The sequence below is a fragment of the Haemorhous mexicanus genome, chromosome Z (genome assembly GCF_027477595.1).
Source record: "Haemorhous mexicanus isolate bHaeMex1 chromosome Z, bHaeMex1.pri, whole genome shotgun sequence".
In the NCBI taxonomy this organism is placed as follows: domain Eukaryota; kingdom Metazoa; phylum Chordata; class Aves; order Passeriformes; family Fringillidae; genus Haemorhous; species Haemorhous mexicanus.
Genome location: NC_082381.1, coordinates 33,630,860 through 33,654,123, shown reverse-complemented (window position 1 = coordinate 33,654,123; position 23,264 = coordinate 33,630,860). Strand labels below are relative to the sequence as shown.

Genomic DNA, 23,264 nt, shown 5'->3' with positions numbered 1-23,264 from the left:
AAATACACATTAAACAAAATTTATTAGAAGCAAAGATATTCTAAATTCCACGCATATGTTCCTCATTCAATTGACTAGAAACTTCTGCATACTGACTAATGATCTCAAACTCCCTGAGGAAAATACCCTCATAGTTACTGAACGAATAATTTATCACAGAAAAAAGAAAGCAATTTTCATAAAAATCTTAGTACATAAAACCTAAATGAAAGCTAAATAATGATGAGACTAAAATAAGCCACATCTTTAAACTCATTTTAAAAGTTGTTTTTAATAAGTTTGAGGTCCATTTCCCTAAAAAACTAAAAACATTTTTAAAAGCCCAAAAGCACTGAAAGTATGTCCTCTTTAAGAAAGATTCTTCACATTTTCTTTCCTGACAAACACCTACATGTTACTGCACATTCATAGGCATTTCAAAGAGCATATTTAAGAGTAAAGTTACTGTTACGCCTTCTTTTTGAGCAGATCCTCTCCAGAGGAATACAGTTTTGAAATGTTAATTCTTATTCATGCAAGACAAAACCACTTTTTATTAAACACAAAGAATTAATACTCTCAGTTCCAAAGTCTTGTGTATAAAAACTGCACATCTATCGTGTTTCATGCCTATTTTCTCCTTGTTCTCTCAGTGAGCAGAATTACAAAAGAACCCTCTGATCCTTTTTCACTTAAGAATGTCTTCCATATTCATGGCATTCAAGACACAAAACAACATGACTTAGCGCAGTGATTATTAATACAAATATATATTTTAAAAATACGCAAGCTACAAGGTCATTAAAAATGTAAGAAAAAGGGATATTATAAAAATAAATAAATAGACTTAGTAGACAAATACTGGCTGCAGATAAGGAAATACCAAGAAAACAGACAATTTCAAAATGCTACTCTTTTCATCAAGGATGCCTACAAGATTAGAGGAAGTACAAAGCTCTGTTAAAAAGGGTTTGAAGGTAAAATAATCTGTAATCACCATAACATTTTCTTTATTTGCTTTCAGGATGACATTGCCAGAAAACAACCTAATTTTCTTCTAAAAGTATTCATTCATATGTTAATGCCTCTCCCTCCTCCTCCTGCCACCTCCAAGTCAAGGAGAATTTCACAAGGCCTAAAGGAATTTTATTCTTCAAGCTTCAGGTTATTTCACACTAAGCATAAGTCAATTTGTAGTGTAAACTGTGGAATCTGTAGTTCTTATTCATGAAAACCATGGGGTTTTTATAGAAAATAATGGCTCTGCTTACAAGACTGAGAATACGATTCCCTTTTCACCAATTGCTTCTGAAACCATAGTTTTAGTAGTCACTTGCTATTAATACACAAGTATACACGTAAACATGCGGAGAACAAGAGGAAGTACAATTTAGTACAATTAAATGGAAACTACACAGTTATAAAGGTATCAGCCAAATTACTACAAGTTTGTGCAAATAAACAAAAACAGCTAAGGAAAATACTACTTTATTGTAAGAAAGCCAACAAATGTGGATTTTTAGAAGCTCAAAAGATGGAAAGCTTCAGACAATTTTAACTTCTAGTATGGTGCATAACTGTGTATCAGAGAAACCTTCCATCTTCACTATTACTATATTACAAATTTCTTCCAGCAATGGCAGCTATTTTTATATGTCCTATGACAGACTCTTCTATAACTTGCATACTGAAGACCACTTCTTTCAATCTATTGTCTCTCTGATCAAAGAACAACCACTGCCAATAAAGCAATACTGTCTACATGGATAGACCTGATGAAAGTTTTTTTCACTCACTATCTCCTGTTTTACATACGAAGTTTACATACTTGCTTCCTGAATTTATCACTTGGTGGATCAACTTTCCAAAACTATGTTTTCAACTGTTCTTGAGATGAAATTACTTAAATTTATGCTTGACAGTAAACATGCATGCCATGAAAAACAAGCAGACTAAAACCAATTGTCACAGATTACATGAGAACAGAAACTACATAACACTGCAACGTTTTTTCTGAAAATCACAGGCCATATAACTTCCTCTGCTTGAGGGCCCAACTCCTAAAAATACAGAAAAAGTGACTGCTGCCAGAAGATAAGGAATCAGCAATCTTTGTTTAACTTCTATGTAGATAGGAAAAAGAAAATTACTTTCTTCATAATGAGGCTTTGCCACAAAACCCATTAAAATAGGCCTCAAGTGGAGTGCCTGAGAAAGGCTCACAAAGGAGCTCTCAAGGTTCTGTGCTGGGAGAGGCTTTCACTTTTGAATAAAAGCAGGTTATTGCAAAAACAAAGGAGGTATGTAATAAAGTTTTTCATAGACATTGATGATGCCTAATAAGTTACTAGCTCTATCCTCACATTTTCACCCTAAAGGTAACCTCATTTTCATGCAAAGAATCAGAGAGGTGACTCTCCCTTTCAGTACTTCAACAAGGCATCAGAGAAAGAGATAAAATTTGTTGCAACCAGCAAATAGGATTAAGAAGATCGAATGATATCTGAAGTAAAGCAGGATAACTGTGACTTCACTATGTTCTTACACTAAATACAGTTCTCAGTCTTAGTCACAAAATAAAAAGGTTAACATAGTTACACTCACTAAGACATTTTCCCAATAAATACTCCTATAAGGGTTCTTACCTCTGAGAAGCACTGCTTAATTTCTGCAGTCTGAACCAGAAATTACAGCTTTATTCTTACCTCCACTACACAGCTCCTTTGCAATTTTAGATAGTTACACCTCTGTATTTACAGATAGGTAATGTACCAAACTTGTGGGTTGTCATGCCCCATTATTTAAACACTAAAAATCTCAGCTTTCTACTCGTAAGCTATTTCACAATGCTAGTGTATGGTATGCTGACAATTTATAACTACTTACAAAAAAACACCCATACTGTGATGACTTTCTCCAAACAGCAACCATATAGACTCAAGATTTTGACTACCTATCTACAATTTTATTTTCCATCTAGGAAGAGAAATTGACAGTGTTGTGTTTTGCCAAAAGTAATCTCTAAAAACTCCTGTTTGCAAAGCATTCATAGTACAGCAACAAAAAAAGGTCTATATTAATTGAACATATTAGAAACTTCATTTCACCAGATGTAGTCTTCAAAAGAGAAGCATGAAATTTTGAAAGCTACCTGAGAAACACTATCCAGTTAGTGCAGCAATAAGCATAAGATCCCAAATTTTAAGGGAAAAGGTGAAAATAGTTATTAAAAAGTATTAAAATTCATCATAACACACACACATTCAAGGTAACAAAATCAAAGTGGTATGGTTATGTTCATTGTGAATTTCTTTTTAGAGACAACTTTTCATACTAAGTAGGATTTTATTCTAGCTTAAGCACAATCAAAATCACTGTTACAAATTCCAGGCTGCCTTGCTAAAAAGTCCCTGAACACACATGTAGAAAACCACTGTTAGTATTCCACTCATAAAATAAACTTCTACAATAGTTTAAAAAAAAAAAAAAAAATAGTTAATTACTGACCTACTCTAGGAATAATTTCAAGGAAAAGATGTCAAAAGATTTATTTTTCCTAAATTATAACTGATTTAGAGAATATCTACATTCACATTACTAGGGTAAAAAACTTCACATCTTCCTAACTGATTATATGGAGTTTTATGAAAGGCACAAAAATATGTGAGAAGTTTTAGGTATCGTTCACCTACAAAAACAAAAGGTGACAATTGGATCATTCAGGCCACCACCATATGAGTACTTCTAGGTATAAAAGCACCAAGGGGAGTGAAATGAGAAATTAAAATATTAAACTGCATTTAAACTTCTAGAGATATTTAAGAAGATTAAAACTAGTAAGAAGCAATATATACTGTATCAATAAAAGTGAAGTAAAGTAAAACTGAATCTGAAGCTATTTAAGTGTGACATCAACTTTAATTCAAAATACATTATTAGATTAGCAGTTTGGAGATCTACAGTATTTTTTCAAAGAGTTGTACTGGGAATAGTCTTAGTTTAAGGTGTACCTGTATGCAAACAAATGCTGTGAAGGTAGGATTTATTAAATAGTCAGGACTTCACAGATACACTTTATTGAGTAGAAAACAAAAAGTTAGAATAATGGAATTTATACATTAATCCACTAACTCATCGGGCTTTTTTCTGCTTTAAGTAGTAAAGAACACTTTATTAAATAGGTTTATACCTCTAAACCAGAAAACCTCAGCCAAAAATTGACCCTGGATTACATCACAGTAAAATGCATTATACTGCTTTTTACCTCCAGATCCTAGCTGCTTGTAGAATCTGTATTCCAAATGTAGCTGTGGTGCTCTCGACTTCATTGGCTCCTGATTTAAAAACAAAAACAACATTTAAAACAAAGCCTAAAAACTAATACACTAACCTACTACCAGCCAAACTAGCCCTACTGCTTCCAAGCCACACAAAGTTTGAATGTTTCTCCTGAAATGACTGGCAACTAAGAAACAGAGAAAACTTAACCTCTTTCAGGTCACAGTAGTGCATATATGGATATTTACATCTTGTGGTGCTCCACTGGGCCAGAGTCCAACATGCAAATCAAATAACAGACACATGATGGAATAGCTCAAAACCAGTATTTTTCTCCAAAGCGTGTGGATGGTATGTCCTACATTTCTCAAAAGGTGGCATTAATATGCAGCTTACCAGATTGAAAAAAAACCTCCAAATACTTAAAACTCAAGAGATGTATCTTTACAAGAAGTCTTATCCTAGGATCTTAACAAAAAGTACCAAATCCTTCCACCAAATAGTAACAGCTTAGCAGAAATCAAGCATCACCATTCCAAACTATGAATACAAAACGAGCAAAAAAAAGCCCCAGAGTAAGTCTGTGGTTTATGCACATTAATGGAATCTCATTTCAGTGTTTAACATGCCCGTGAGTCAGGGTCTCGTAGAACTAAATGAAGTGACATAAGATTAAGTAGAAGAATACACATGCAACCTAAATGGAAACCCAAACTTTTTGAGTATCTCCCTTTGCAAAGAAAAGGTTCTTTAGCACAGCTTCTTGAACTAATTTCCTGTGGCATCTTTTAGAAGATATGATTTGCTTCTTATGATATGTAACATGATCTTAAGATTAAACTCTACCAGGGGACGTTTAGGAGGAATTAGGAGTAATTTCTTCACAGAAAGGGTGCTTAGACTTTGGCATGGACTGACCAGGGAGGTGGTGGAGTCACCATCCCTGGAGGTGGATGTTTAAGGATGCTTAATGTTTAAGGAAAGACTGGCCACAGCACTGAGCGACATTCTGGCGTGGTGGTCTTCAGTCAGAGGCTGTACTCAGTGCTTTCTGAGATCTATTCCAGCCTAATTGATTCTGTGATTTTCCAACGCATCAGTGATAAACTGGAAACTAAATCTGTAACTACTAGAACTGCAGCACATAGTAAGTAACTCTCAATACGGTTATCAGCAATAACTGATACTGCTGACATCAGTTCTTAGGAAAAGTTCGGGCAAAGTGCTCATCTTTTTCCTCACACCATCATCCTAAAGCTATGAGTTTATAAACCTGTGCTGTTTCTCAGTGTCACATTCAAGGCATAAAAACTATGAGCCAATGTGCAAGAACAAGAAATTCAGTTTTCTCCCTCAACCCATCTCCCTCCAAGACTTAGTTGTTTCTTATTGCTGCCAAAGTCCCTGACAGTGTATATTTATGCATTTGATTTTGCCAGGATGCCAAAGGTGGTTGCCTAAAAGTAAAGAATGACTCATGTAACAGTTTCTGGGAAAAAAAAAATAGAATTTACTGTATCATTATTACACTTCAGAGCAACCAGCATAACTTCTTTTTTGCAAAGAAGTGAAAAGTGAGCAAGAATTTCCTAAAATAAGCAAGTGTTTATTATTTAATTAATTAGTTACTAAGCAAAACTAACTGGGCTACCAAGTTTATGAGAACAGTTACAGTTACAGTTTATGTAACTGTAGTTACAGTTTATGAGGACACATGAAATTTAAGGTAAAGTATGGCAGAGAGATATTCCCAAAAAAAAACTTTAGTGTAAACATGAGTCAAAGCAAATCAGCACAACTATCAACCTTTAGGACTCAGCTTTCAGAGGTATGAGGAAACGCACTATAAAGTATTTGAAATACTTTAACCTTTTAGGAAACAACATAAATTTAGCAATTAGTTTGGCTGTAGTATACAAGTCTGTTAGTTACAAAATACACCACACTCTACATCATGCCTAATTAAAACTTAGGATTCTGCCAGCTAAGAAGAAAACAATTTAGTCCACAAAACTCAGCATGTTTTCTTCTTATAATAACATAAAACCCTGGCTAACAGGAAGTTTAATTGTGTTCAATTATAGTTTTGTACCAATTAGTGGTACATTAACAACTTAACCCCTCATGGTTGTAACATAGTCCCATTAAAAGGATGAAAAAATCTATTCCTGTAAATTTAATGTATGCATTAAATTTACAGAAATAGATTTTTTTAAAAATTATACGTAAAAGAAATAGCTTCCAATTTCTGACACATACATCCTGTTATGAATGCTGCTTGTCCAGCCATCAGCAGAAAACAGTCCTGACAAATCTCCAGAAGACAATGTCCTTAAACAGTCAAACACAGAGCCAAAGACTGAAGCTAAACTTTTCCTCAGCAGAGAGACAATTAAACACTTTTTTCCCCTCTGGAAAAAGTGAAAAAAAAAAAAAAAAACAAAAAAAAAACCAACCTGGCAATATGTACTTGTAGTTCCTTTATTGAATGACAGCCTTTAGGAATTGCCTTATTTTTCTAAAATGGCTTAGATAGCTTCCTGTCATTCCAAAATGCAAAGGGAACACATCATCTTGCTCAACAAAATTTGTAAAAGGGCAAACACAGTAACCTCCTCAGATACAATTATTTTATTTCTGCACATCCCACCCTACAGTATGCAGTAACTACACATAAATGAAAAAGGACAGAAAAAGATAAATCACGACAAAATAATGTTAAATGTAATCTTTCACCATAATGTAAGAGTGAAGAATATACTACTGGATCTACAAGTCTAAAAAGAAAATTCAGCAATTAAAAAAAAAAAAATGGCAAATCATAGTTCTTTGGTTTCACTAGTGTTGTGGTATATTTCACCATCTAAAAATAAGCCTGAGTAATACATAACTGTTCAAACATCATGTAAATCCCAGAGTGGCTTGAAGCCAACTTCTCCTCTTGCCAAAAGAAACTAGTGTATTTTCTTTACTTAAATAAGCCCAGGTCTTCACTGAAGTATCCTGAAAAAATTGTTCTGGGATCTGCAAAGTTCTGTACACAACCCTCCCTACATTGCTTTTACATTCACATCTAATTATTTCAAAGCTTCCCTATTAAAACAGACAAATTCTTTTCCCTGCAAAAGACTATTTCTCTCTAAATGAGGAACATGGGGTCTTGCTGCCATCAAAGTGCAGCTTATTGAGCCCCAGTTACCTGAGCAACAGAAACAACTGCTCCTTAGTTTATTAGTGAGGTTTTTACCCTCCTTTTATCTTCTGTGGCACGCTTATACATTCAAACACAACAATAAAGACACCTGAAATGTAAAAGTTCATTATGAATTCTTTCTACAATTATTTTTGTCCCAAATACATAGAATAAAATATTATTCAATTTTCAAGTTACTTCCTGTTAAAGGGGCTTTGAAAAAGCAGTTTACTTGAACTATAAGGTTAAAAATGTTCAAGAAGTCTAATAGACCAAAGCACAATATAAACATTCAGCTATTACCTATTTTTCATTGTTTTGATAATTCAGTGAGAACTCATCTCAGTTTATGTTCTGTGTCTGCTTTACACATTTGTAAGCAATGGCAAACAAAAGCTATTTTCAGGAAAAAAAATTCTTTAAGAGATAGGTTGTTGTTACAGGAAAAGATCAGTCTGTTAAACAGACTTGCACGAGATTTGGATTTACTACATATCCTAGAGGGATTCTAAAAAGGTGTGAATCTAGACCACAGTTATTCCTTAAAATCGAAAAAAACAGAGAAAAAACATTACAATCTTGAAACAAAGTGCAACTTTCTTTCCACGCACAACCCTCATTTATAATAGATTTGAATTTTAGCCATTTAGATCTTAAGAATGGACTAGTGAATCAGTGAATTAAAGATTACAGTTTAAAAGGCAGTCATGACTACTCTGTAACTTCCTATCTTTAACTTCCTATCTTTCACCCAAAGAAAGAAAAATTGATGTATTTCCAGAAGCAGTTCCATCGAGGACTAAGCACAAGCACATTTTGTCTCAAATATTCTGACTGTTATGATAGGAAAAGTGTGAGTGAAACAAAGGATCCCATGGAGATGGAGTAGCAGAGTTCTGAGCCAACTTCCTGCTCCTGCTAAGCCCCTCCCAACTGATTTCCCAGAGAACAGCTCAAAAGGTTGCCTGTGATCTGCAAACAAAACAGCATGAAAAGTCTTGTTTACATAACTGTCTGCACCATTTTAAACATAAAAGGAAGCACGCTTCATGACTTTTTCCATATCTTTCCTTTATTTTGCTATCCTAGCACTGAACCATCCATGCAGCAGGACTAACTGCAGGAATCTGCAGATGGTGAATTTCTTCATTCTCCCTCTCTTTTCCACTTTAATTTGTCTCATCCCTTGCTTTGCCTGGGCAAAGCACAGCTGCCAAATTTTCCCAGTACTGTACAAAATTAAGGGGTTGTTAGCCAACACCTTTGGAGTCTAATAGTGGGGGTTCCAGAGTTATAACAACTGTACAATAAAGCACAAGAGCTCCCCAACATGTGGTCTGGTGGGCTTTGTTTAGACTCTTAAGAATTTACAACAAACATCACACTACTACCAATGGCTTCTAACAGTAAATTGGCATCACAGACAGGACTCTTGTGAGGCTGAGAGAGACTCAACAGCTCTTGAGCTATTTTCAGCTGGGACAGGCGCAGATACCTCCATCTCTGATTGGGGTACAGAATGGATCAGGAACAAGGAGGAGCAGGACATGACAGCTCAGGAAATCCCAAGCATGGTCCCCTTTCCCTTTATGGGGAAGTATGACCTACCCTCATCTTCATATGTGAAGTACTGTGTGTCATGCTGACAGAAACACAAAAGGACAAAAAGATTAAAGACTTCTTACTAAAATGTCTAGATAGCAAAAAGAGAGAGACATATCTATAAAATTTGGTTGACATCTTTACAAAAATGTTCATACAGAGAGCAAGAGGAGACAGACTTTTTTTTTACTGAAGTATTTAGACAGCAAAATTCGGCTGCAAAACATTTGCAAAAACATTTGAAAGTCTTGGTTGAGCTCTTAAAAAAACATCCAAGAGATCTGGCTGACCACTTCCAGAGATGTTTGGGTACAGAGAAAAATTAAAGCAAAATTGGAATCTTTCCTGAATATAGAAAGAGACCTTACCCAATTATTACACCTTGAGCTCTGCAAGGCTACTGAGCAGGAGAAAATACTGAGAGATGTGCTGGGTAAGACAGCAGGAACGAGAAGTTGGCCTTGGGAGTACAAGGACTTACACAAGTGCTCAGATAAGGAACCAGTCTGTGAAATGAAGAGGCAAGATTAGGCTGCTAGATTTTTATAAACAAAGAGAGTGACGCTTCCAAGTGAAGGAATCAAAAGTCACGAGGGATGAGGATGAGGAAAAGAAGAGAACCATAGGAGTGTTGCGCAAGGAGACAAAGGCAGCATGTGGAAGAGGCTGAAGCCAGAAAAGTGGTTATAGGAAAGACAGAAGTGTAGGCAGCAGTTGCCATAGAGCAGAAAAAAGCTGCAGAAGAGGAGGCCAAGGGATACTGAGAATCTGAGGATTTCACACAGGTGAAAATGGTCCTTAAGAGTCCTGGTCTGGGCCGCCCACTGGTCAAGGGGTTTAGGTTTCCTGGAGAGGGAGAGCAGACCTCAGGAGAGAGCTTGCTGCTGAGAGTAATCAGGAAAAGAGGCTGAATGCAGAGGGGCTGTTCGCTGTCAAACATGGTCATATTATCAGGCTTCTGGCACAGCCTCAGCCTCAGAATCTTTCATGGGGAATTTCAGGATGTAGAATCTGGATTCTGGACCACTAGTTAAAACTGAAACCAGAGATGATGGACAAGGTCAGCAAACTGCTACAAAATAGTGTCATGTACCAGAACCAAAATATCAAAGTTACTGCAGGATACGTTAAATGAGAAGAAGGAAGAACCTGTATATATTCCCAGCTCAAACATGGAAGTTCAGTCTAATCCAAGTGGAAGTTTTTGGTTCAGGCACAGGAAAAAGCACAGAGTTTTAAAGCAGTGGTTCAGGTATTTACTCAAGCCCAGCTCCACCCAGTGAGACAATGGCAAGCACTTCACTGCTCCATTGGTACAGGAATGGGAAATGGAATCACCTGTATATTTCACAAAAGGAAGGACAGAGATCAAATTAAACTCAAGCAATTAAACTTAAGACCAGGACAATCAGTTTTAGCAGGTTTTTTCACTATTGGAACAGAGGCTTCAGATGCCTTTCTTGCAGTTACTTGTGGAGAGCTACCAATGCTCATGATAGAAAATATTGCGTTCACACCAGTGGACAGTACCTTTTTTTCAACCACTGGTTTAGAACAAGGCAATTTTCCTATTTTATTTCCAAGAAGAACTATGACAAAGCAATGACTGAAGTTAACATCAAACATTTTGACTGCATTTTGTTGTTTTTTATAATCTGTACCTAGCACTACTAACCCAAGATGTTTGAGCAATGTGTTCTTTTATCTTCATCCTGTTAAACAAGAACTATTGTAATAAGACTCTAACTCAGCTTGGGAGCTAATACAAGAATTTGTAAGGATATGGAGGCCCCACAGCCAAGGGTCTTGCCTTGCCATGCCCTGCTTCACCCAGGAAGAAAGTGAAGGAAAAAGGTGTTGCCTGTAAGTTTGTCTGCTGTGATGCACAGTACTTGTAACACATGACCTGAAGACCTCCCCTGAAATATGGTTCATATTTGGTATTAGATGTACATACTTGTACATGCTAAAATTGTAATAGGACCAACACCCTGTACATTTTTCAGTTTAGTACCTGATGGCAGGAATTAGCTTGCCACAGAGCCACAAACAATTATCCTAAATCTTACTACAATTATAATTGAAGAATGATGAAATATTCAGCCCCTTTGGGGTTGGCTTGGAGAAGTTTGGATGAAAAATCTTATTCCTAACACTAGAATACCATGCTGGATGGAAATATGATGCCTGAATTCCTTCCCTGTGTCCTATCAAAGTTCAATCTCACAACCCCTTGGAGATGGATGTACCATCAGCATACCCATTATTGAACAAGCATTACATGGGATGCTCAGCCTCACCAAAGGGGAGTGCTCTGTCACTATCCACAATGCTACAACTTCAAGAGGCCTGAGCAAAGATGAAGGAAGCTGTTGACCAGATTGCTGAACAACTCCAATCACTGCAACCAAAGAACCTGTTCAATTAATCAAGCCCTGGACACCAGATTTCTTTTGGTTTTAAATCATGGGATGGGGAAAGTGTTTGACACAAATGGGGACGGCAATATTGGTGGGACTTCTGGTTTTAATGATGAGCATAACTCTTTTTTGTAACTTTGATTAGCTGTGTACTGTCTACTGCTTCCTCCCTCTCCTATGCCTGTGTCCAATATAGAGATCACCACAGTCAAAGATGAGCCATATGCCCAACCAACAGTAAGGAACGTTTTAGCCACTGGGTAGTGTGGAGGATCTACCATAAGCAGGTTTCGTTTCAAACGTTCTGACTGTTCTGGCAGGAAAGCTGTGATTGGACAAGAGGGTCTTGCTGAGGTGGGCCAGCACACTGCTGAGCCAGCTCCCTGCTCCACCTGGAGATTTGTGCTCGCTTCCCCATCCTGCACTCATTCCCTGGAGGAGGGCTCCAAGAGCTGGCTATGCATCCAGGAACAGAAGAGCACAAAAAAGTCACATTCACATAAGAGGCTGCACCAGGTTAACTATGAAAGGAAGCAGACTGGGCTCCCCTGCTTTCTTTTACCTCTTTCTCTTACACTGTGTCACAATTCCCAGCTCTGGACCAGCCACACAAGTGAGACCAAGGCAGGATCTAAGGACTGATGATATTCTTTTGTTCTCTTCCTTTTCTGCTTTCATTTCTCTTCTCCCTCACTCTGAGAATCTGGGCAAAGCACAGCTATCATTTTCTATTCCATACTCCATACTGCAGTTTATTGTGGGAGTGGAGAGCTGTAGAAATGCTGTGGTTTGTGAGCCAGCACCTTTAAGCAGTGTGTTGAGGGAGTTGAAAGCTTATTAAAGTGTACTGTAAAAATTACAGGCTTGCTACCCAGCACTTGTGGAAGCCTTCAAATGTAAGGGCTTGTTAGCCAACACCTTTTCAGTATAAATAGTGGGCTGGTTGCCGGACATAAGGTGATCACACAAAAAAGCACAAGAGCTCCCTAAAGCATGTCCTGTGCCTTTGTTGAATCCTGATGAGAATTCATAATGAACATCATGGCCTCTACTGATGGGTCATGACATGCTCAAGCAGAAATTCCTTTAGCTAGTCATTTGATAGTGGTTAAGCATCTGCAGAAGAGATAAGTTTGAGCAGTGGAGAAATATGTCAAAGGGAAAGGGAAAAATAATGAAGGAGAAGGAAAAGCTGAATAGTGAATAAGAGGTTAAAGTCAAGTACAGGGTCATGTAATAAAAATAATAAATCTAACAATAAGAAGAGGTGAGCAGGAAAGGTAGAACTTTTACACACCAAACAGCTATTGCTAAAGAACCACCTGATCACAAGAAATCAGTTTGTATACTAAAAGACCAGCAGAAACAGACAAACACCACTACACAGCACTGAAATGGTAAAATCCCAGCTCTTAAGAGTTTCATTATAGTTCTTAAAAAAGTCTCTTCTGACCTCTCAAACTGGAGTATGTGCCCAACCAGAACAAGTAATAATGAATTAAGACAGATGAAGAGGAAGATTCTGGAACTGTAGCTGTTCTACCAAATTAAATAAGCATTTACATATAAACATTATACTTTAAAATGCATATGTTGTACAACCCTTGAACCTCACATAGAAAAATTTTTTAAGATTTTTTTTACACAAGTCCTGAAGCTGCCCTAAGGACCATAACAAGAAAATGCTTGTGTAATTTTGTTCACAAAGGAAATATTAATTCAAAACAATTAAAAAGTTTGAGTCAAAAGAGCACTTGTAAAACACACTTATTTTAACAACACAAATACTCCTGAAAGCTGCTGTATAAACACAGCCATTCATTGCACTTGAGAGAAACACACACAGTCCTTCTGCACTAGAGTATATGGTTACCATTGATATACAAAACATCTGGCATAACAAGATGTCTTGTTGCTCATAAGACAACAGTAGGTCAAAACTGGAATGCTACCATGAGGAATACAATTACAGTTTTAGGATGCTGCAGGAGAGATTACAACAACCACACCTGCCAAGGGTAACTGCTTAGACTGCAACATAAACTTAATTCAAGTAACCCCATTCAGGAAGGCTAAACTTGAATTACAACAGGTGCAAAACAGAGAGGAAGTTAAGAGTGTCTCATTTACAATAACAAAACAAGGGCTAAGAATAGGCCTAATGACTGCTCTGAAAGCACAAAAGTACAAATGCCAGAGTAAACAAAAGCTTACATTTAAAAAGGAAAAGGATTATATGCCACTGTATCTATAACTGTTAGAAAAAAAGTCCTGGCACGGTCTCAAATAGGAGAAGAACAGGAAAAAATACAAAATCCAAATAAATCCCATGGTTTGATGCAGCTGCTTTCAGCAGACTGAACCTTGTGACTAAAATATCTTCCAATCTGGAAATAAGTATGTATCTGAAAAACATACCGAAATAAAAAAGGGAGAACCACATTAAAAGAATCCACTAGTTCTACCTGCCAATAAATGTATTTTTATCTTACTATGATGATTCAAGCTCCAGTGTTGATTTTCATTATGATTCCTTCATCTGTTTTTCATTGCAAAGACATTATGGCTTTTCATGCCACTAGTGTAAGAGGAAAAGTGGAAAAGTCCACTACATACTCAGTTCTTTCAGCACTAGTAGTAAATTACATATATACTTAACTGTATTGGTTTTTTAGTGACTTCAAACTAAGTTACTCAATAAAGTTGCTTCAAGCTTTTTACTCAGCTGGAAACGAGCAGCTCTAAGACTGAGATATTTGGAAATATAAAAGTAAATGTTGCCAATGATGAGTATCACCTGTGACAGCTGAAATGAGTTGAAATGGCAGCCAGGCTTATTAGGTTGTATATGTCATAAAAAAGCTTTTATCAAAACCCATCAGATAAAAAAGTTGTCTTGCTCTACATGACGAAGTAATTAGTGCTTAAAAAAAACCTCACTACCTTGCAATGTATTTCTAAAGGTGCTTTGTAGTAGACAGCCTTTAAATAGAAGAATTTTCAGATCATTTTCAACTTTCACCAGACATACAGAGAAGGTTCAAGATACGCTGAAACAAAATGAGTATAAATCTGATTTAACACACAATAACCCTCAAAACTGTATCCGATGTTGCTCTCTCAAGACATAATTTGCATGTTTTAAAAATTTCTACTACTCCCAAAGCAAGTATTTCCCAAAACAAGGAGAGTGATACCAGTATTTTTCAGGAGTTTATTATGTTTGTAATGCTTTATAGATTTCTTATCTAAAGGAATGCACCTTCATTCACCTTTCATTTCATGAAACCATACAATGCTATGTCAAAAGTTCTGTGCTACTGCAGCAACAAGAAATCAACTGGAATCCTAAAAATCCTTCAATGATAAGAAGTAACCAAATGAATTTCATCATGAAATACTTCAGTTATGAAAACAGACATTTACTAAGAAGTTAAAAAAATCCAGAAGAAAAATATGGTGTTACCAAAGTAGGTCCGATGACTGAGAAAAAGCCAAACAATGACGTATTAACAGAATATCCAAAAGTATCATGTTTGCAAAAGAAGTTAACATATTACACAGCATTGCAAATAAAACACATCTACCAAAGTGATGTGTAAATACCAGCAGTTAGAGATGAAAAATACTGGGGAGCAGGAGTGAGGACACTAAAACACATGCAGCCTCAAGAATTTCTGGAGTTTCTCTATAGTCACCTGATGTTAAGATTCACAATAAACCTGGTGTTCCTCTACTTGTTGGACAACAAAGGAATCTACTAAGATGACTGCAGTAGAGCATATCCTTGAAGCAGCATTAAACCATCACTGACTTTGCAAACACAGATTTAGCCTTGAAAACATTGACAACAATCAAAAACTACTTTTACTCAATATGGCCAAACTACACAGTTACATCACTAATTGCTTTTATCTAATTCAATGAAATAATACAAAACTGTTAAAGGTTTCAATTAAAGAAATCAACCCATTAACATCTGAAAGCAAAAAATCCGATTAGTTTCTCATCCCAAATCCTTTAAAAAAATATTAACTTACCAGCTTAATTGCCACATAGTCATTTGTGTACAAATTTTTTCCTTGAAAAAAGAATAAAAACAAAAATGTGAGACACTGGCTTTTCTGTTCAAGTAAATGCGATTTAAATACCAAGAAAGTCTTCAAAATATTTTTCATCTAAGGTGCTAGTGTTCTGGCAGTGACTTAGGAAATGTGGGTTTATTAATCCAATACCTTAATTTAAAAAGATTTTTTCCTTTAATACTGTAAGAGGTGGAAATTTCACAGAGTTTCAAATATTTCACCAAGTTTGTGATTTTTTTTGTACTAAAAAAGCTTGAAAATTGGCAAATCACAACAACCAGAATGTGATATTTTCATAATTATTGCTGAAAACTATTTGAAATTTATTTTTAAATTACCATGCAATTTTGAAACATCAGCCACTAATTTAAACTAGAATTAACTAGTTAATTAATTGAGGACTTGTTTTTTTCCTCAATTGTGTAATTTACTAAGCTAAAACTTAGGGCAGGACAACAACATTCCAACATTCCTGATAGGTTTACACCACTTAGAAAATGCACCTGCTGTTTTAAAAGGGATTCTACAACTGGGTAAGAACTTTTCAATAAGCATCACTTCAAACTATGGAATGATTACAATATTAAACAAGTTTTATAGCTGTAAAATTAAAAAATAGCAGATAAAGGATAAATTAAGTTGTCACTTCCAACACTTTTTGTTTCTTTACAATTTTCAAATGCATTTAGTGTAAGTTATTCTTAATGATAATCCTCATTTTTCTCTCTGTAGTATTACTCAGGTCTGAATTTCCTATGTTTATCTCAGTTTTGTTAAAAAAAAATCAAATGAGGAAAAGACATGGACCAAGTCTAAAAAGTTCCCTTCAAAGACAGTTCCACAGAATCATAGAATATTCTGATTTGGAAGGGATCCACAAGGACCACTGAGTCCAACTCTTAAGAGAATGTCCCACGCAGGGATTGAACCCATGACCATGCTTTGACCAAGTGAGTTATACCAATAGTCAAATACTATGACATGCTAATGAATCTTTTAAAAAATAGAGTACTCCTGTAAAGCTGAAACAAGATGCATTAAAAGCTTACATGTCTTAGTGAATCAAACTTCACCAAAAAAAAAAAAAAAAAACAGATAACCTGAGGTTTACAGGTTATTTGTAACCTGTACAACAGGTTCACAATAACAAACGTATAATAATGATCCATACACTACAAAGGGGATCATAGTCCCCTATGTAGGGACTAGAGCGGATATCCAGGCGTCCTAAGTATTTCTTATTGGACAATCATATCAGTTACATTTTTGGTCAGAAGTGTACTTTGCAGTTGTTTCTGTGTCTTTCTACGGTGTTAGAATCTATAAGACACTAACAAAAACTCCAGCAGGAGCCCTGCTCATTCCATCTCTTAGCTATCTACATCACCTATTCTGAATAAGTAACAAACCCAGTTACAGTTAAGTGACTGCATACTGAGTTCCAAACTTGCAATGACACGCCTTATTCTGAAGTAGCATCAGAAGGGACACTAACTTTCCAGGTGGTCAGTCAGGACATTCGGCTCTTTAAAATACAGCAGACACGTATATAAAACACCACTGTTGATCTGTCCATAAACACACAACAGGTATTGAGTAATGCATCACTTGCAACAGCAACAAGTTCTCTCTTACTACCTTATCGGCTTATTTTAACTGTATCAGTTTAATTTAACTATAACAGATAGTCTTAAAATTAACAGCTCAATATCCAAACCAATTTACTCCTTTGCCAGCTAATGGCTCAAGATCACAAACAGTAATTTGCTACAGAGAGCCAATTTCCCATTTGATCCACAAGCCACTACTGAAGTGTGACCACCACTTTCTTCTCATATGGAAGAACAGCTCCCGACATATAAATGAATTTTTATCTTCTGAGCACCAATTCATCAGTCTCCAACTTTATCCCTTCTTAAAGTCCCTCAGGTCTAACCTTAGGACACATGCTCAAAATATATTCCCACTTGCAGAAGTGCATCTAAAACACTAAGCCCTTGTGTACACCTTTGTAGAAAGGGTGCACACTAAGTACTTGATATTGTAGCAAAGCAAATGAAAAAATAAAAAAAAAATTAAATCAGAATCTATAATAACAATACTAACTCTTGCTTTCAGTAACGTACATTTAAAACACCTTCCTCACAAAAACCAAAAAATAGGGATTTGAAATATCTGGAATATTAGCAAAACCCACAGATATTAAAATCAGAAAGGCAGCATTTGTCCTGGTGACTGTTACAGGACAGTACACTGTCCCATAATCTCCGTCCTATTCCTTTTACTTACTTGCTCTATTTTATTTCAGTACTATCAAACTAAGTTTTAACTAATTTAATATTGTATTTAAAATAAAATACATTGTTTCACTGTAACAGCTCCAAGTAAGTTAATCAGATGTTAACCCTTAATCAACTCCATACTTTGTGACCAAAATAACAGATCAACAAAAAATTACCTTTACTAGTTTGCAGTTGCCTTTATGTAGTATTCATCTTGCTGGTTTGAATAAGTTTATTGAGAGGTTTGAAACCAGAATTAAGATTTGAAGGCAGTATGCAAATTTTAGCAAGTGAGGAAGAACAACTTTTCAGCTTGATTTGTGGACTGAAAAGGCATGTATGCAACACTGTAAATGTCAAAATGTATCAATTTTGTGTAACTATTATTAGTAGTAACAAGAGAACCTATTAGTGAGACTACAAAATTCAGTGTCCTAAGTCAGAGCTGCAGCAATATTGTCTTAAATATTAAGTATTAACTTGCCAAGCTTATTTACATCCTGACAGTCCCCAGAATGCACTATATTAAAAACATATATGTTATGTAAACACTGTATCACAAATATTGTCTGAAGGGCAATGAGTATTAGTTCTACCACAAGCAATGATCAATAGAAACACCTACATAGCCCACCATCCTCTCAAATATCTAATTGTGAAATCACCTCTATTTAATGCATGAAGCACTTTTAACTCAAGCCTTCTAACAATACTAGAATAAATTCTGGCCATTAAGTGTCAAACTGCATTTAATAACAAAAAACCTGAACTTACACATCTTGAAAACCCTAGCTAATCATGCTGTCCATCCTGGAAATACAAGTCCCCAAAACTAAACATATAGTCTTCCAAAAGCACACACCCATCGTGTCTATTTTAATAAACGCTAGCATTTCCAGCTTTGGTGCTTAAATTCTTCAAAACTCTATAGGTCCTTCTCAGTCTGCCTTCTCCACCATCTGATTTTCAGCCATCTGTTCAGCAGAGAACTTGAGTGACAGAATTATCCCAAATTTTCTCTACAGATGGATTCTCACTGTCCTGTTTAACAGCAAATCAAGTGTTTAGTCTCACTACATTAAAAAAGAAACCAAGGAATTTCCTTGCTCACCAGTATTAAAAACTCTGTAGTACCTGGTTACAGCATCTCCAAGAGATCTGCCAGACCTACAAGATGGGGATGTGTCTCATATATTTAGCCCTAAATATACCTCAATAAAGTGCTTCAGGAAGTCAGAAAAGACTGCTACAATAACCATGATGTAACTTCCAGCACCTTGGAAGAGAAAATGGACTGAATTTAGGAGAGCACTAGAGCACTACATATAGCTAGAAAACATTTTAGTCACAGGAAGTATCTTACTATACAGATTCTTCACGTCATCAAGCTTGCACAGGCTGGGGTAAAACCACAAAAGATGGGTTGAATAAGCCTTGCACATCTGAAGCTTGAAGGCAGTTTGAAGAGCTGCACGGTATTCATAGAGACATATTCTTGCCTAGACTGCATAAAAATGGCCTTAATAACATAAATTGAAATAAATAAACGAGGATCTTACCGAGCCGTAGTTCTCCAAAATTACCGCATCCAATTTTTTTACCAACTCTGAAGTTAGGGCCAACCATTAGCACTCCAGAATTTGAAGAACCAGTTCCACGTGGATTATGGCCTGATCTCCCACTAGGCCGTGCCATTCTTTCATCTGGTTTGTCTTTGTCTTTCTTTTTATTTTCCATGTCAAATTTGCGGTACTCCACTTTGATTTATTCCTCTTTTTAAAAATCAGTTAAGCAAATTCCAATTGGACAAGGTGAGAATGAAAACATCATGAGTGAAATGCCCAGCTAGTTACTGACAGTAAGGAGTCAACAGCAGCATGTTCTTCCTGTTTGCAATGCCTTGGTGGTATCTGTAGTAAAACGTATTTCCAGAATGCACAACACCAGCAATATTTCCTAGTCTTCAGAGGAATTCTGTTAAAAGAAGAACAAAGTTATTCAAAACACTAAGATTCTTGTACAAAATTATCTTTCCCTTCAACTAGACACAAAATTAAGCTTTAACTAATTTTATTTCCTTTACAGATCTATGAAAAGCACTACTTTAAGGTTCATTCTATTTCTAGTATGTAACAGCAAGTGATATCGTTTTGACTGAAGTGTACTAAAATTTCAACACTTCAAAAAAGCTATAAGAACACTGGATATTGTTTTCTATTTGATGACAGTGATGTAAAACCCCATAATTCAGAAGTTTCTACACCAGCAAAATCACACAATGAATTAAATATCTGTCCAAAATTATTCTCCTACATTTGCTTCAATGTTGGGAATACAGTGCAGTAATGGAGAACATTCTCTGGAAAAATGTATTTCCTGTGCTACAGCCTATTTTAAAGGTAGTCACCAAGAGCTTATTTTTAATACTTTGAGCTGAAGACACTTTTATTTTGTAAACCAATTTCTCACAAAGTAAAGTTATTACTCACATCACAGTTTACCACAAAATTTCAAAAGTCAAAGAGGTAGTAGTGAAAAATATACCAAATAGTATTAACAGTCACCTGAATAGTTGCATCTGCTAAATCATACATAGTTATAGCATGGTTTTAACTAGATGACATTTAAAAATCATTAACCAACAGCAGACTAACATACTACCTGAACAATGAAGTACATGGAAATTTGTTTGGCAAAGAAATATGACCACAATACTGTGAAAGGGGGAATGAAAAGCTTGCTCTGAGAACAATCAAAAAACACAAATGCAGATTACAATCCAAGATGACTTGATTAATGTCAGGAAAAGGACTTCAGCAGTGAGTAATGAAAGCTGTGGTTTTTTATGGTACAGACAGAAGTGTTTAAGAGAAAAAGACAGGCAAATACTACATAATCTTGCAGGCTTTCAGATACCCTAAAGTCACCTTCTAAACCACAAATCTCAAAGGAACTGACTCAATGGGAAGCAATAGGTAATTTTCTCTCCCCCACTATGCTACAAAAGCATAGTGGAAGGGAAGGAAGAAATAAGGAAGCTAGACCTTAAGTGACTTGAAGGAGAACTTCAAAGTCACCATTCAGTTCTTAGAATGAAGGTCAGCACATTTGATGCAAAAGAATGCAACCAGATGTTTTACATACCAAAGAAAAGACGACTTCCATATTTTACTGGCTTTTTCAGAAAGAACTAACAATAAACAATCTTAGAATTTTTAGTGTACCAAAAACATGACAACATCAATTTCAATTTCCAGAAATGTGTCTATTATATGGACAAATCTACTACGCAGTAACTTATGTCCTCCCCTTTCCTCCTGCTGAACCAACAGATACTCAACCTACATTATAGGTAGGCTGTCTTATATAAACTGAAATTAATACCTTTTTATAAGATATGTGCTAAATAACAAACACAAGTCCCTCACATTTTACTCACAGTACATATCAAAAGGAAGACATGCAAGTACTCCTGGTCACAGTTTCTCCAGGACACAGGCATTCTCTTACATTTTCCTAATAAAATAATCTGCAACTAACTCGAAATAAGGACAGTGCTTATGACTTTCTTCATTTTGAAGTTCCTGTGTAATATTTTATGATGTATTTACCTTAAAAATACAAAACTTTTTCACAGTTATATTTATTTCTATTGTACTTACCTATGACAGTGTTATAATGTTGATGGCAATATCTTCTCTTCACCATAATGCTCACATTCTAGAGGAAAAGCATCAAATGGCAAAGAGATATTTTTATGTAGTATTTACAATTACTTAACATGTAAAAAATTCTGATAGAGAATGAAAGTACAGTTTTTGGAACTGCATTAGTTTTTTTTAGATTATTAAGGAAGATGCAGCAGATTTGTCTCAAAGTAATTTTTAAGACTCAGAAGACAGACATCATTCAAAGGTGTGCATCATCTGAAGCACAAAAGGAATACATACAGTGTAAGCATTGTAAATTATTTGCAAAATCATTTTCTTGCTATATGATAGTTATGGGCAATCTGTGTGAAAAACACACCATCCTCATTTCACAGCTTGATTTTCTCTTTACTTTTCATTTTTCAATTTTTGCCTACATAAATGAGCATGCTTAAACCATAAACTTCAGCCCAACATTAGGGAATATTAGTAAATATTTGTTCTTAAATTCAAAAAGATATAGGACTAAATATCAGGACAACAGCAAACACCATCAAAGCCAAGTTGACAAAGCAATATCATAGGAGTGAAATTACTATGTTCAAATGTGAAGAAAAAGGCAAAAGAAGCTATCAAAAATGTCAAAATGGTATTACATAAAAGAAAAAGTAATTAGATCTCAATTATAAACTAAATCTGTAATCTGTATAGACTGAAGATAAAAAATAAAACAAGACTGGAAGAAAGCAAGTAACTTCAGAGTAGCTGACATGCACAACAAACAACAGCTACCAGAGGTTTCATTTTTTTTGGTGTAGTCTGATAGACTTTTCCAAGCACTGTAGAGAGACTGCATGAAAAGTAAGGAGAGGCACAGTGAAGAAAAGTAAAAAAATGACAACAGGGTTTCAATTGACTGACAACTCACACACCTAACCCCTGCAGAAATGTCCCCAGATTAGATTATAAATCTACACATCTCTCTAAATCTCTGCTTGAAAATGTGCCAATTAACACTACTGAAGACTATATGCCACATAAGAACCCTATTCTGTAGCAACAATGACTCCCTAGGACACTATGTAAGGCAGAATAAAAGAACAGCTCATTTAAGCATCTTCTTTATTCAAACATTTCTCAAATGCCTGATCCTGCAGCAACAGGAGGAACACCACTGTAATTATATGCAAGCTTACATGCTCCAAAGTGTTGTCATTACAATGTTCATACTCAAGTGTGCAAGTCACCTTTAAAAAAAACAAGCTTACCATCTACCTCATTCCATTTCCATGTTCCAGATTTACTCCTAAACAAACTAATTAAGAGAACATTAAAGTAGCTAAATAGAACATTCCACTGCCCAGGAATGACAAACTTAAATGAAACATGCAACTCTAACTGCTCCCTCAGGTAACATTAGCAGCACCCTTCACATTGTAATTACAAGATTATACATCACTGCTAGTATCAGTATACTAACATTATTCTCTACTTTTAAGAAAAGCATACAGCAGCAAAAGAGCTACAGAGGAAAATAAAAATTGATAGAGCTTTAAATTACATTGGAAGAAGGAAAAGGACATAAACAGGTTTGACAGTGATACGCAATGAGATGGGTATGCCAAAACTCAAGGAACTGAGTGCTAGTGAGATCCTTAAACTGGTCCAGGAGGAGTCCGCTACAATGGATCACCCCCAAAATGTTTCCACACCAACACACACAGCATGAGGATCATTACTGGAATAAGTGAGACCTGGTGGGATGAGCCCCTTGA

At 35.8% G+C, this 23,264-nt stretch overlaps 1 protein-coding gene across 8 annotated transcripts in view; it reads right to left on the bottom strand.

Annotated features, from left to right (window-relative positions):
* CSNK1G3 (casein kinase 1 gamma 3) overlaps positions 1–23,264 on the bottom strand; it is a 71,738-nt gene that overhangs the window by 36,019 nt on the left and 12,455 nt on the right. For 7 of the 8 annotated variants that reach the window (XM_059873291.1, XM_059873286.1, XM_059873289.1 and 4 more), the window contains exons 2-5: positions 21,502–21,559; positions 19,399–19,813; positions 15,513–15,553; positions 4,244–4,313 (exon numbers count right to left, since the gene is read on the bottom strand). In XM_059873291.1, the coding sequence (XP_059729274.1) occupies positions 4,244–4,313; positions 15,513–15,553; positions 19,399–19,576 (289 nt within the window). In that variant the 5' untranslated portion in view covers positions 19,577–19,813; positions 21,502–21,559. The remainder of the gene's footprint in view (positions 1–4,243; positions 4,314–15,512; positions 15,554–19,398; positions 19,814–21,501; positions 21,560–23,264) is intronic. The other variant, XM_059873287.1, reaches the window with a different exon arrangement.